Source organism: Vigna umbellata, chromosome 5 (assembly GCF_029865625.1).
Source record: "Vigna umbellata cultivar VRB3 chromosome 5, Vumbellata_1.0, whole genome shotgun sequence".
In the NCBI taxonomy this organism is placed as follows: Eukaryota; Viridiplantae; Streptophyta; class Magnoliopsida; order Fabales; family Fabaceae; genus Vigna; species Vigna umbellata.
The window spans coordinates 70,378,312-70,391,696 of NC_142169.1; the positions used below are offsets into that span (position 1 = coordinate 70,378,312).

The following is a 13,385-nucleotide window of genomic DNA, read 5'->3' on the forward strand; positions in this document are numbered from 1 at the left end:
TATATTAAGTTTTGAAATATTGGTTAGGTAACTTGTCAATAAGAACATATTTTCTCTTAACTCAAATATAAAGAAAGAAAGAAAAAAGTATTAAATGTTTCATATATTTAAATATAAACCAATTTCAACCATTGTTTACGATTTGGAAAGTATGATATTTACATTTTGAAGAAATAAATTGCAGAATAGATAGGCATTTTGCAGTAAAAATTATATATGAAACTTACAATACACAGTCCATGTTTATCAGTGTTTCCTCCCTAAAACAGGAAAAACCAGAGCATCTAACATTACTCATACATTCTAATTTCAACTCCCATCCCCCAGATATATTAAAACATTACTTGGCTTTAGCTTCAGCTTCAATCAAATTAGTCAAATATTTCTTGGCTGCAGCCATTTTCTCTATGCAGCAATGTAACTTGGAATGATCCTGCAAAATAATCAGCAAAGCTATGTGTGTATAAATTAAACTTTCAAATCTTTTTCTCTCTGTTTCATATTTACCCTTTAACATTATCATGCATAACGTTTGGTATCTACACTAGGACTTCAAAACAAGTCCGTCAGGACTAGCAGCATATTACATCACCACTGGGCTGAATTCACTCGCCGAAGCATTCGTCTTGGTTTACTCTTCTCCTCAACTGGAATAAGACACTCCATGAGCTGCACACAAAGAGTAAAAGGAGACTGATCACATTAACAGACATGCAGCAACCACTTAAAAGGTAATTATACCCTTATATAAGTTAAAGCCTTGTGGGTTTGTTGCCCAACCATTACTTGTCGAAGCCATTCTTAGTACAATTGTAAGAAAAGAGGGAGTTCACTTCACTCTCTAAACTCTAGAAACAATAATATTACTCCTGATCCCCGATTCATATTCAACCAAGAGATGTAAATGTAGGTATTGAAGTGATGCACTGTATGTAGCAGGTCTAAGAGTTCCAAGAATACCTTTCCAAGGATAAGTGGACAACTGACACATGGCACATGTGAATTAATTCAAGAGTATATCAAAAGTGCTGTGCCAATGAGATTGAATAATCCATCAAGAATGGTAGGCAAGACAATTTAGTGGGCACAAGACTATATGATCCGAGAGAATGAGCCAAAAAAGAAGTGGTAGTTCATCCGGGTGACTTAAAGATCAGTAAGAAGGCAAGTGATCCCAAAAGAAAGCAGAAATTGAGATTAAACCTAACCTAATCTAACCACTGCAATTATATGGATAGGTGGATTGTACCCTTCACATTGCTACTGCAATTGTATGCTGCAGCTGATCAAACCTAACCTATTGAAAGGCAGTTAAAACGTGAACATTAATTGACTTCTCAGTGAACATTATTAAAATTGCTAGGCTGACTCACCCCATGAACTGTAGTTGTTCGAATTCAGCATTCAATTCATAGTTATAAAAGCAAATAAATGAAAGTTGACTTGTTTTCTTGAGGCATTCAAGAATTACACCAATACAGTAACATCACCCAGGTTGAAACAGAAAGGAAGTGGATACTGTGCATACCTGATTGAACCTCTGCCTTCTCCTTTCAGCCTGCATATAACAACACCCAATATTTCATAAACTCACGAATCATATGTTAACCAAAAAAAAAAAGCACAAAAATCTCCAGCAAGAATCAACCAAGAAAAACCAGATTTTCACAGCTGATAATAATAAATTAATAAAAAAGAAGATGAGGTGTGAGGAAACGAACCTCTTCCTTTAACAATCGAGCATTCTCTTCCTCGAGAAGTGTAACCAAAGACTCTAACTCAACTGTATAAGCCTGGAAACAACAAACATCATCATCATCACAAACTGTCACTCGCCGAACAAGTTTCAAATAAAAAAATAAAATAAAATTGAAAAGAAAAAAGAGAAAAGGGAATAGAAAAAAACTACCTGCTTGCGTTCCCTGGACCTAGCGGCAGATTCTCTGTTTTTTATCATCCTTCTCTGTTTCTGAAGAGTAGCCCTATCCACGACGGCTTCCTCCACGGCCTTTCTCTTTCCCCTTCCCCCGTGAGAGGGCGGAACGGCGTCGTTTCCGGCAACGGAGGTCAACAACAAATCGTGGAGGCTGATTGCCATGTCCTGAGACTCAGCGCCCCCGACCACCTCGTCCCATACCTGGCTCGAAATCGAACTCTGCGGCGGCGCCACATCGGGATTCGTCGTGACCACCACCTTCGACGATGCCATGTCCTCTTCTGAATTCTGTGTTTGGTGATAGTTATTATAGAGAATAGAGAATAGAGAATAAATAATCACCAAACTCTCTTCACTTCCCCCAACACATCACAACTATATCGTTTTACGCTAAACCTTATTCTTGTGTAACAAAAACTATTAATAAATTCTATCACAAACTAACCATTAATATTACTTTCTAATTTCCATTTTTGCCTCGGCAAGATTTCAAAATACATTAACCTTTCTAATATTTAACATACTTTTATGTTTTTAATTACAATATATTTTGTAATTCATATATGCAACTAAAGAAAAAAAGGAAATTTATTTATTTATGTTTATGATGATAATAATGGATATTTAATATTGGAAGTATACTTGGTGAATGGAGAAAAAATGTGGTGGTTGGTGGAAGTGTTATTAGTCGAAAGACAATGTTTGGTAGATTTGGTACGATTGGTAGAAGAATGAAGTTTGTGTTAAGAAAACAGTTTTGAAAAAAAGATGGACAGCACAAAAGATTTGTGTGGAATTAAGTTATTCATTGATTAAATGAAATATTACGACATTTAAAAAGTAAATAAATGATAATTCGTGTCTCATTCATATTCAAACATTCATTTTTTTTATTTTTTTATTTTTTTTATTTTTTTTATAGTGATCGGTATGATTGTTCTGTACAGTATTTAACGTCGTTTTAAATATGTTTTTGTAATGTATAGTTGACATTTTTTAATATTTTTATCACTTGTTACAGAAGAAGTGGGTAAAACTATTATTTGAGCATCTGGTTTATATTAAATTAATTCAATTTTAATATATATTTTTAGTTATTCTTTTTATTTGTTTTAAAATATTTTTTTAACAGTTTTCAAGTTTTGTATAATATATTTTTTCTTTTTCTTTACTCAAATATTGTACTATTAATTGTAAAAAAAGAATAGTTCAAAACAGAAACCAATTAATATTGTACTATTCTTTTTTTACAATAATGCAATAAATTAATATCAGCTAATAAATTAGTAGCAGCATGTCACATTCAACAAAAGGAAAAAATAAAACATGATTGATGAAAAGTGAATTAAAGGTGCATGAAAATCTAAACGCGTTTTCATTAACAGTAACTGCCAAAAGCTGAATAACTATAGTGAGATGATTAAACTTTACGACATCATAGTTTTTGTTTGAGAAATAAATATTAAGATTTTAATTATTTCACTAAACATCTTTAGTCATAAAGATTTTTCTTTTACATAAATTACTTTTCTATTTTACTTTTAATAATATTTTAACATTATAATGCAAAGCTAACAAACAATTGAAACATGATTGAAAAAACTAATGAATAGTAAAATGAATTAAAAATAATAATCAGTACCCACCTTTTGTACAAAATTAATCTCTAAATATTTAAAATATTTAATTTTATGTAATTTGATATAATATATAATAAATAATATTTAAATTATTTCTATATAATTAATAAAAATTATATAAAATAAGAATAGTTTTCTTCATAATGATTTGGTGAAACAAATAATTTTATCCTGATTTTTCATATTTTAAATTCCATTGATCATTAGCTTATTAATGAATGATAATTTTGGTAAGAATATTATCATTTAAAAGTTTCTGATAAAGCTGCGTGGAACTGTATGAATTTTTGTTAAAAAAGTGAGTGTAAATAATAATAATAATAATTTTATAAGTTACTTTAATATGAAGGCTTACATCTTTTGTTCCTCTTATGAATTAAGTATGTCAATCAAAAGAGATAAAATTTTCCTATAAGTTTTTTTTTTTTTAAATCTAAGCCTAAAATATCCAAGAAGAAGAAAAATATCTTCTCTATTAGTAAAAAAAAGGAAAATGACACAAAAAGTGATAAATGTTTTAGTCACATGAGATTTCTTTCATATTAAACATAAATTTACATTTAAGATATTTACATGAAATATTATGTATAGATTTCAATTTTATAAGATTAAGCGAGATCTATAACACGAAGAGAAAAAATCTAAGAAAAAACTCTCAAAATTTTAATAATTTTTTTTATATGATCACATAAAAAAAATAGATTAACCCAAAATAAAAAAAATATTAAATCATCTCATGTAGGTTGATTATGTTATGTATATATGTTTAAATATAAAAGTGTCATAAAAAAGTACAAAAATTAAGTACACAAAAAGTAACTTATAATAAATAATAACTTATAATTATGTTAATAAAGAAAAACTTGACGGCAAATATAAAATTAGATTAAGTTTCTTATTCTTGTGTTAAAATTTTGATTTTTGTCTTTGCATAATTATATATCACTCATTGCTTATTGTCCATGTATTCCTTTGTTTTAAAATAATTATATAATATGTACTAATAATATATTTATACTTGTGTCTTTTTACTTATGTAATTAAGACAAATAATCACATAGGAAAAATTTAATATATTTTTGTGATTTAGTAAAATATATCATTATTTTATTATAGTAAAACTTGTATTATTGTTTATCTAGATATATCTTTATACTTTAATAAAGGAGAGTCTTGTTTATATTTTCATCTACAGCCTGCAGAGTATCGTAGATTGTTTTCATTTTTTTAGAATGCGTTGAGTTAAGCCCCAAAACTCCTAAGATAATTTGGAATAATTATTTATGAAATAAAATAAAATAAAATAAGTGTTGTGTTTTCGTGACTAATTACTGTAAAAAGTTATGTTATCGTAATTTTTTTAGTGTTTTACGATAATAAAACTCATTAAACTTGAAGTTTAACCTTTTACTGTATAAATAAAAAAAGAAAATCATCATCAAACATAGTGTAATTTTTTTCTGGAATATAAAATTGTAATTTATTACATCAGAAAAACACTTCTAGGAAAGTGGATGTCTAAAGGCTCTTGTAACATAAATGCCCATAAAAAATTTAGTTTTTAAATGTTCTTGTTTCATAAACATCAAATATGAATTGAACTTAATACATCCAATCATTATATGTTCCGTTTAATTAGAAAATTAATGAACTCAGTATAAGTGTTTTTATTATAAACAATATTTTAAAAAGCTCCTGTTAAGTTATATATCTCTAGCGTTTTCGAAAACATAGAATATAAACGTGTATCAATAATTTATTAATGAAGTTAATGTTTTAATTTAGACTATTTTTCAAACTACGTGTTAAAATGGTTATCTTGATAGAGATACTACAAGAAAATACAGAAAATGGATTCACAATATCGGTAATTTATTAACCAAGTTAATAATTTATATTTGGGTCAAGTATAATGTTAAAATAAATTATTTATACAAATTTTGCAATTAAAAAAAAAAAGTTGGTTTAAGCTAATCAAACCGGAACATATAAAAGGCATGTTAGTTTCTTGACATGTGGTGGAAGGATGATACTTCACCTCACTATTGGAAAATTAATTTATTATTTTTAGAAATTAAATGATTTTGTGTCAAATCACCTTACCTTCTTACACTTGCGAGGTAGCAAACCATTAATTATCATTTCTAAGGGTGAATGGTTCTTGCAGGTCATAGCAAGAAAATTAAAATGTTTATATGAATTTTTTTGGAAAAATGAACTTCTTAATTAGATTGTACTAAGGAAAATATATATATATGCTTTTAAATAAAATGTGATATTTTTACATAGGTGTACACAGGAAGAAACATTAGAGTGGTGCAGGAAGAAGCGGTATGTAATTTGTTTGAAAAAGGGAATTGAAGTGCAAAAAGGCCGAGTGTTGGAAAAGCCCAGGAAGGTAGGCCCAGAAAGAAAAGGGTGGGAAATTGGCAATAAAAGACTAAAGTATGAACATAACGGAAGAAGTAATATTTTGAAAGAAAAAGGGCGCGAAAAGAAGAAGCGTGATCTTGAAAATGTGGAGGAGATTGGGTGGAGTGTGGGTGAGGTGCATCGTAGTAGCGATATTGCTGAAGGCCGTTAGCGTGAGGTGCAAGCCCACAAGAGAGTTTGATTCCATGCTGAGCACCGTAAGGGCCAGAGGCTACGACCTCTTCTGCAACGCAATCGTCACCTCTGATCTTCAAATGGACATTCTCTCTCACCAGAACGACAACAACGCCACCTCACGCGCCTTCACCTTCTTCGCTCCCACAGACGCATCTCTCTTCGCCCTCGACATGACTCAGACCGCCTCCACTTACACCGACACGCTCCGTTTCCACGTCGTCCCTCGCCGCCTCTCTCTCGCCCACCTCCGCCTCCTCCCCGACGGTTACACGCTTCCCACGCTCCTCCCTCAGCGCCTTCTCCAACTTACGCGCCGCAATACCTCTGCCATCGCCGTCGGCGGCGTCGACGTTGCTTTCCCCGGCCTCTATTACGGCCACTACTTCGCCGTTCACGGCCTCGCCGGAATTCTCAGTCCCCGATCCAACGTTTATCCTTCTCCTTCTCCTTCGCCTTCGCCGTCGCAGTTTGCTCCTCCGGTTCGTTCAAGAAGCAGTCCTAACTCGCCGGCGAACCAACCGGTTCTTGCTCCAGTTCCGAATTTCGCTTCGTTGCGCGTTCCCCCGGTTGAGGCTCCGGCATCGGCGACTTCGCCGGTTGGTTCTTCAGAAGAGGAGTCTGAGTGGAAAGGTTATACTCCAGCAGGTTTGCCTCCGAGATATCCTGGTTCAGCAATATCACAGCCACCGGAGGGATATTCCGACGCTTTGGCTTCAGCTCCGGCGCCCGAAGCATTAGAAGGAATGAGAAGGTGTCTGAATCCCGTTGTGGGGTTGGAAGAATCTGACATGCAATGCCATTCAGCATGAATCGTACATTTCAATTTGAGTGACACTCACACTGCCACTGAATGCAAATGAAGTTTCTTTTTTGTTTCTTTGGCTTTTTGGAGTTTTAGAAATTTCCGTGTATATCTCTACAGCCAAACAAAAAATTGATTTGTTGCTGTTGCTTACACGTGCTTGGGTTAATGAACAAAAATCTTACTGCTATGATTAAGAAATCATAACAAACACATGAAATTTATTATGTAAGACCAATACCTTTACGAAATATACAAAGTGTTATTATACTAATAACTACGATAGTAATAATTTAGAGACAAAATTGTTTACAAAGATTATGATAATAATAATATTTTGTAATTTCCTATTACAAAAGGAGCTTTCTTGAATATAATATATTGGTTTCATCATGTAATAGAGATTGAAGAGTTAAGCATGCTGATTTTGACCAATGAGAAGAATTTGTTAGGTTAGTAATGTATTGTGTATTCAATAAGTTGAAATGATGGTCAACATTCTGAAATCTTCCACAGAGAATCATGCTATAAATTTTGTTTATTCGTTAGAACAATGGTGCGTGGAAAGCACGTAAAACTTTTATTTTTTCTGAGAGAATAGAAAAGTTTGACAAATAAGAAACGTATCCACGTGTCACTGTTATAGTAAAGTAATATTAAAATTATTTAAAAGAGAAAACAAAAGAAGCAGTTATCCTTAACTTTTTCTATTATTGGTTGAACACAGAAATCGTTTATGTTAGAGTGAGTGATATTAAGTCGGTCTCCTTTCTGAGGAAGGAACAGAATAAATCAAAATCCTTATGAACGAAGGAGTGGATAAGTAACTTGCAGAAGCAAGTTTAGAACCCAACGCGTAAACGTGTGGTTTAAATATAGAAAGCATGACGATGAAATGATGATATGGCACCAAAAAAAGGAAGAAAGGAAGAAGCATGATGGTGACATTAATTGAATAGTAATAAAGATCACAAAAAAATTATAGAAGAAAAAAGAGGAAAAACCTAACGAAAAGATTAAAGAGGGAAAAAGACAAAGGTAACACGTATGTGTATTTAGTAAGCGATAAACAATCGTTTTAAAAAGCCTATAAAACGATGTCTGGGTTGTGTTTTGTTTCAGCGTTTTTACTCTCTCTCGATGGCATGCGAAAAGGAGAAGAGTGGTGAGAAGCGAAAAAACCTTGGTATGTTCACCCAAACGGAGATTGAGATGGCGAGGCAGCTCGTACAACTTAGCAACAGCATCACAGATTCTAGCAGCACTGATTTGCATGAAGATGGGCGTAGCGAAAGCGTGGAAGGGAAATGGAAAAGGAGCAACGATGAAGATATTAGTGATGCAGTGGAGGATGTGTTGGCAGAAATTGAAGAAGATGAATGCTTAAGGAGAAGAAACAATAGGTACCGCTACATTCAAGATTTGTACAATTCTACAAGATCCTCTGAGGACAAGTGTACATAATCCCAAGTTGGTTTGGCCTGTGAGAAACTTTCACAAATTTGTAGACACAGACATGAGTATTGTATTATATCTTAGAACTGCAATATTCAGAAGATAGAAATAGAATAGTATGTATATATATTAGCGTGGTTAGTCATGTGAATGGCATTTTATTCAACAATTTCTCCATATTACGCTTTTAGGATGTTCTACTGTAGAAGTTCAACATGGTTAAAACATTAGTATGCATCGAAGATGAATAACTTAGAAATGAAGGTATGAGGCAGCTTCCATCTACATTGCCACACTAGAATCCAAAATCCAACTATAAGGAGTAAACAAGGTATGAGATTACTTTCTAAAACTAAAATCCAATCAGTATTAATATTGAATTGACTGTAGTAGTTTAAATTATATTCCAAAATTATCATCTAACAAGGAAAATAAGATTTTCATGACAAACGATTCAGAAAACATGATAAAATTTAGGTTTATTTTTCTATATTATCTTATAACAATTTATTGAAATTAAAATTAATCTAAACAAAATAGATCTTCTTATAACTACCTTTAACTTATGTGTCAAAACATCAAATTTATTTCACACCATCTATTTTAACTATAACGAATTGTATCTTGTGGTTTATCGCACACTGAATGTACCACAACAAAATCCCACACATCAAACGGTAGCAGTGTCGGTACGTTAGTAATGTACGTGTCGTACAAACGACAGATTAAGACAAATATCAAAATATTCATTATAATCGAAATATACAGACGGACATTTCTTCCTAAAAAAAGTCTAATATGCAAAATTGAAACCGTTCCACTATCACATAAGAGAGACTGAGAGAGAATTGTCGAAAAACTATCAAGTGAGACGTGAATTTCACCAATCGGTGCTAAAATTAAAAAACATAGAGATTAGCTACAAAATTATCAACAGTATACATTCACTTTCAAGAACATAGAACGTTTGATTGATCAATTTGAGAAGAATTTCATATAAAATGAAACATCTAATTCTTCATAACTAAAAGCTTCGATGCTTATGATGGAAGACATATTCGGTCAATCCCTGCAATTTACTATGATCAAGGTTCTGCGCGGTCACAACAGGTTGTTTCTTTACAATAAGCATCTGAGAGGCAGGGTCGACAGTCCAGCCTTGCTGTAGTACATCTAAATTATACAACCAAGCACGTCAATAATGACAATAAAGAGAGTACGCAGACAGTCCAATCCAAATACAAAATATAATCAATATCCAATTTCAAAAGCTTCTAGGACAGTGAAAATTACTTACAGTTTGTAGCATCATCTTCAATCGTTCCCAGAAATAAAGCAGTGTCTTTAATGCTTATTGTTGAATAAGCAGAGAAAAGCAGCTGAAACATCTCCCTTGTGTAAAGTTCTGGAAAATTTTATTGGTGTTAACATTTTTATCGTACTAAACACCAGATATAGGTGCACAAAGCTATTTGGAAAGCAATATAAAACAAAGAAGCATATTTAATAAAACAAAACATAAGTTATTGTGAAGGAGCACAATACATTACTACTTCACTACTTTTACGCAATATCTATACATCCTCTATCTTCGGTACACGTTAGCCCAAGAAATCACAACATTCGTCTACATAAACATATTTTCATGTTATATGTGTAGGGGGTAAGGAAAGTCCAACCAAAACATTTTTAATTTTTCGAGGTCTAAAATATAATACATTTTGTTCTCTCCAAACTAATAATTATACGGTCCCAGTGCTTTCAACCATTACGGAAATCTCACAGCAAAAATAACAATGCATAGTGTTGCATAAAACCAATAATACTTTAAACAAATTAATTGATCCACACATAGACTCTTCACCAATTTCCCGACCCAGAAAGTGTATAACACGTAGTCTATAATTAACATTCAATAAAATTAACATGAAACGGATTATAATAAAGTGAGGACAACATTTTTTATGAAGTTATGACCTAGGATAAAAGCTTTCGTCTCAAACACAACATAATTTACATATATACAGTTGGATTTTTAGAAGACAATCGAAGTGACAACAAAGTGAGTAGACTCGCACAACAGGTTTTTAAAGACTTGCCTGAAAATGAAGCAACTAGGCCTTGGACATCCTGACTCCAATCAAAGCCACGGATTGCCTCGTTCACTCCAGCATAGTCACATAACCAGAGCTTCTGACAAAAATGACGAAGGTATTCTCTAAACCACAGTGACTTCAGGCTGGCTTTTTTTGATTGACGAAGGTATTGATTTCCAAAGAAAACGCGCACTGTTGCTGCAAAACCAGAACATCACTTCCAAAATGAGATACACAAACACACGTATTAAACGAATCAAATGCAAGACATGAATTATTTATCTCGGAAGCAACATGTGAGTAAAGTAATAGCCATTTCGTTCAGATATACAAGAATGTAAAGAGCGAAAACAAGAAGAGAATTGAAAGATAGATACATGTCGTGAACATAAAAGTGAGCGAGGAGGTGAATGGCGTAGGGCCAATCGTCCTAGTAAGCAATGTCATCAGCTGCAACCTGAGTGAGGATTCGTGAATTTGAAGTTAGCCACAAACCCTAATGAAAGGGGAAAAAGAACAAGAATCAAATAGACAGCAACCTGAGGCATTAGGTTATCGCATACATCCGCAACTTTGTCGTACGACTTCGAATCCAACGTAAAGAGAAATTCATCAATCTCCCATCAAATCCCTATAGCAGCAAAACTCAAACTAAGCGCCAACCTCGAAATTCAAATAAAATGGTCAGTTAATAATTCTCTTACGCTACCAAACACGGCATTAGCAGAGCCATACCTCAATTCGATGCGATGAGATGAAGTGAAGATTGAAAAGCTCTCCAGCGAAGACCTATATATACTTTACGATAACGATGTCGTTCTTACATTTCTATCCGACACCTCCACAGCCTTCTCCCTCCACCTCCCCAATTATCTTTAATTCCAATTATATCCTTAAAGTTAAAAACTTTTTATTTTTATTATTTTATTATTTTAATATTTAAATATAAACTAATATAAATATACATTATTAAAATACATTAAAAAGATATTCAAAAATAATAAATCAAAATATTAAAATATCTAATAAAATAATAACAGAAACATAAAATTAAAACAAAGCTTAAACGGATCCGTTTAAGAATGTCATCCGTTTAGGCTTCGTTTTCATTTTACGTTTTAGGGTTAAAGGATTATTGGAAAGATTATTGGAAGGGTTTAGGGTTTAGGGTTTAGGATTATTGGAAGGATTATAACTACGTACCTGGAGAGGAACCACGACAAGCACATTACACCACAAACGCACTGCACCGAAAGCAAGAGGAAGATTGCTTGATAATTTTTTTCACGATCAATGAGTTTTGCAGAAAAATATTTTACTCATACAAGGAACTATGTAGGTTATCAGTGAAATATGTTATAAATGAGTAAAATTAAAAAACAATAATTCTAAAAATAAAATTTTACTGAGGGGCAAAATAGTAAAGGGGAGGTGGAGGGAGAAGGCTGTGGTGGTGGAGGGAGCAATACCCCTATCCCTGACAGTACCAAAAAGTGTGTGCTTTTCCAGCCCAACGAAGCATTGGGTGCCTGTAAGTGAGGCCCATAAGGCCCAATATTGAAAAATATTGGGTGACTGGGATTACGTTGTCGTATGCTGGTCTTGTAATTGGGCTAACATTACCGAATAATTGTATGAAAAATTATTAATCATCTATACCAGTATTACTTTCGTTCTGTATATTATTTTTTTCATAATTTGAAAACTATTGACGTTGTTATTTATGTTTTCAGTTATATTTTATTTAAAAATTATTGTAGCAGTAATTTATTACAAGAAATTAGATGTATAAAAACGAATATTTGGCTTAAATTCAGTATGTTATATTTATTAAATAATCTGTGGCATATATATAAACCTGTAAATTTGGTCTCCTCAGGTGATTTGATCCTCACCTATATGAGTTGGGTCCATTGAGGTCAAAATATCCACAAAAATTCAATGGGACTAAAATTAGTCCATGAGTTTTTCTTTAAGAAAAAATATTTATTTTGAAGATATGAAAAAATGTAATTAATTCTTAATCTATCATAAATCTAGATGTTTTTAATTTATCGAATAACTATATACAAATTTTAATCAGACTAATATAAATTTTGTAAAAAGTATTGATTATTTACTTAGAAAAGTTATATATATATATATATATATATATATATATATATATATATATATATATATATATATAACATTAATAGAAATAGAAAATTGTAATGATAAATGCAAGAGCTTTAATTAACCTAAACACTTTATTTATTTTTATTTTAAACCCTTTATAATTTAGATTTAGATTGCATGGATGAATTTGGAGATAAGTAACTGGATTTACATATTAAGAATGTCGGACAAAATAATATTTTATGAAGGATAGAATTATTTTAATTCACTGATTTGACTATAAAACATTTTAAGTGAATAATTTAGTCCTTATAGTGAATGTTTTTAACTCAATCGATGAAATAAGGCAATCAACCTATAAACTCGATTAAGTCATGAAATGGACAACATTAATTTTTCAATAGTGGTGGAATATTCTAGATGTCCGAGTGACATAAGAATCGTGAGTGATGCAAACACCTGTTTATAAGAAGTATGTCATAATTACAATTATTATCAAATTAGCGAAAATAGAAGTAGCTTTATAGGTTGACGCATTGTCATAGTGCCCCCAAACCCGCGAATGGAAGACATGACGAAAATTATTTTGTTTCCTCAAAAAGGCTCGTGGTGTTCACTTTAAATTTTCAAGCCCAAATGATTAAAAAACAATTGCCATATAAACAGATCTTCTTACAGAATTTAAATATTAATGAAATGAGCACTTTCCAAAAGCAAAAAAAAGCTGA

At 32.1% G+C, this 13,385-nt stretch overlaps 3 protein-coding genes across 6 annotated transcripts; 1 reads left to right on the forward strand and 2 right to left on the reverse strand.

The window, feature by feature from the left end:
- Positions 1–178: 178 nt before the first annotated feature.
- Positions 179–2,320, reverse strand: LOC124837253 (G-box-binding factor 4-like). Of its 2 annotated transcripts, XM_047312567.2 has the most exons (5): positions 1,910–2,320; positions 1,722–1,793; positions 1,529–1,558; positions 588–669; positions 179–433 (listed from the first exon to the last, which is right to left on the reverse strand). In XM_047312567.2, exons 1-4 carry the CDS (start codon positions 2,207–2,209, stop codon positions 589–591), a joined length of 483 nt encoding a protein of 160 aa, XP_047168523.1. In that variant the 5' UTR covers positions 2,210–2,320; the 3' UTR covers positions 179–433; position 588. The 2 variants fall into 2 exon arrangements, with proteins under 2 accessions (XP_047168523.1, XP_047168522.1); XM_047312566.2 differs by having other exon boundaries at positions 179–669; positions 1,910–2,318.
- A 3,561-nt stretch (positions 2,321–5,881) lies between these two features.
- LOC124837249 (fasciclin-like arabinogalactan protein 19) lies at positions 5,882–7,173 on the forward strand. Its single transcript, XM_047312561.2, has one exon. The coding sequence runs from the start codon at positions 6,093–6,095 to the stop codon at positions 6,993–6,995; it is 903 nt and encodes a 300-aa protein (XP_047168517.1). The 5' UTR covers positions 5,882–6,092; the 3' UTR covers positions 6,996–7,173.
- Positions 7,174–9,310: 2,137 nt separating this feature from the next.
- On the reverse strand, positions 9,311–11,324 carry LOC124837248 (COP9 signalosome complex subunit 8-like). Of its 3 annotated transcripts, none has more exons than XM_047312560.2 (6): positions 11,275–11,324; positions 11,079–11,170; positions 10,917–10,996; positions 10,543–10,737; positions 9,741–9,848; positions 9,311–9,616 (listed from the first exon to the last, which is right to left on the reverse strand). In XM_047312560.2, exons 3-6 carry the CDS (start codon positions 10,984–10,986, stop codon positions 9,468–9,470), a joined length of 522 nt encoding a protein of 173 aa, XP_047168516.1. In that variant the 5' UTR covers positions 10,987–10,996; positions 11,079–11,170; positions 11,275–11,324; the 3' UTR covers positions 9,311–9,467. The 3 variants fall into 3 exon arrangements, with proteins under 3 accessions (XP_047168516.1, XP_087947876.1, XP_087947875.1); XM_088091750.1 differs by having other exon boundaries at positions 11,079–11,190; positions 11,275–11,314; XM_088091749.1 differs by having other exon boundaries at positions 11,079–11,202; positions 11,275–11,292.
- Positions 11,325–13,385: the final 2,061 nt, after the last annotated feature.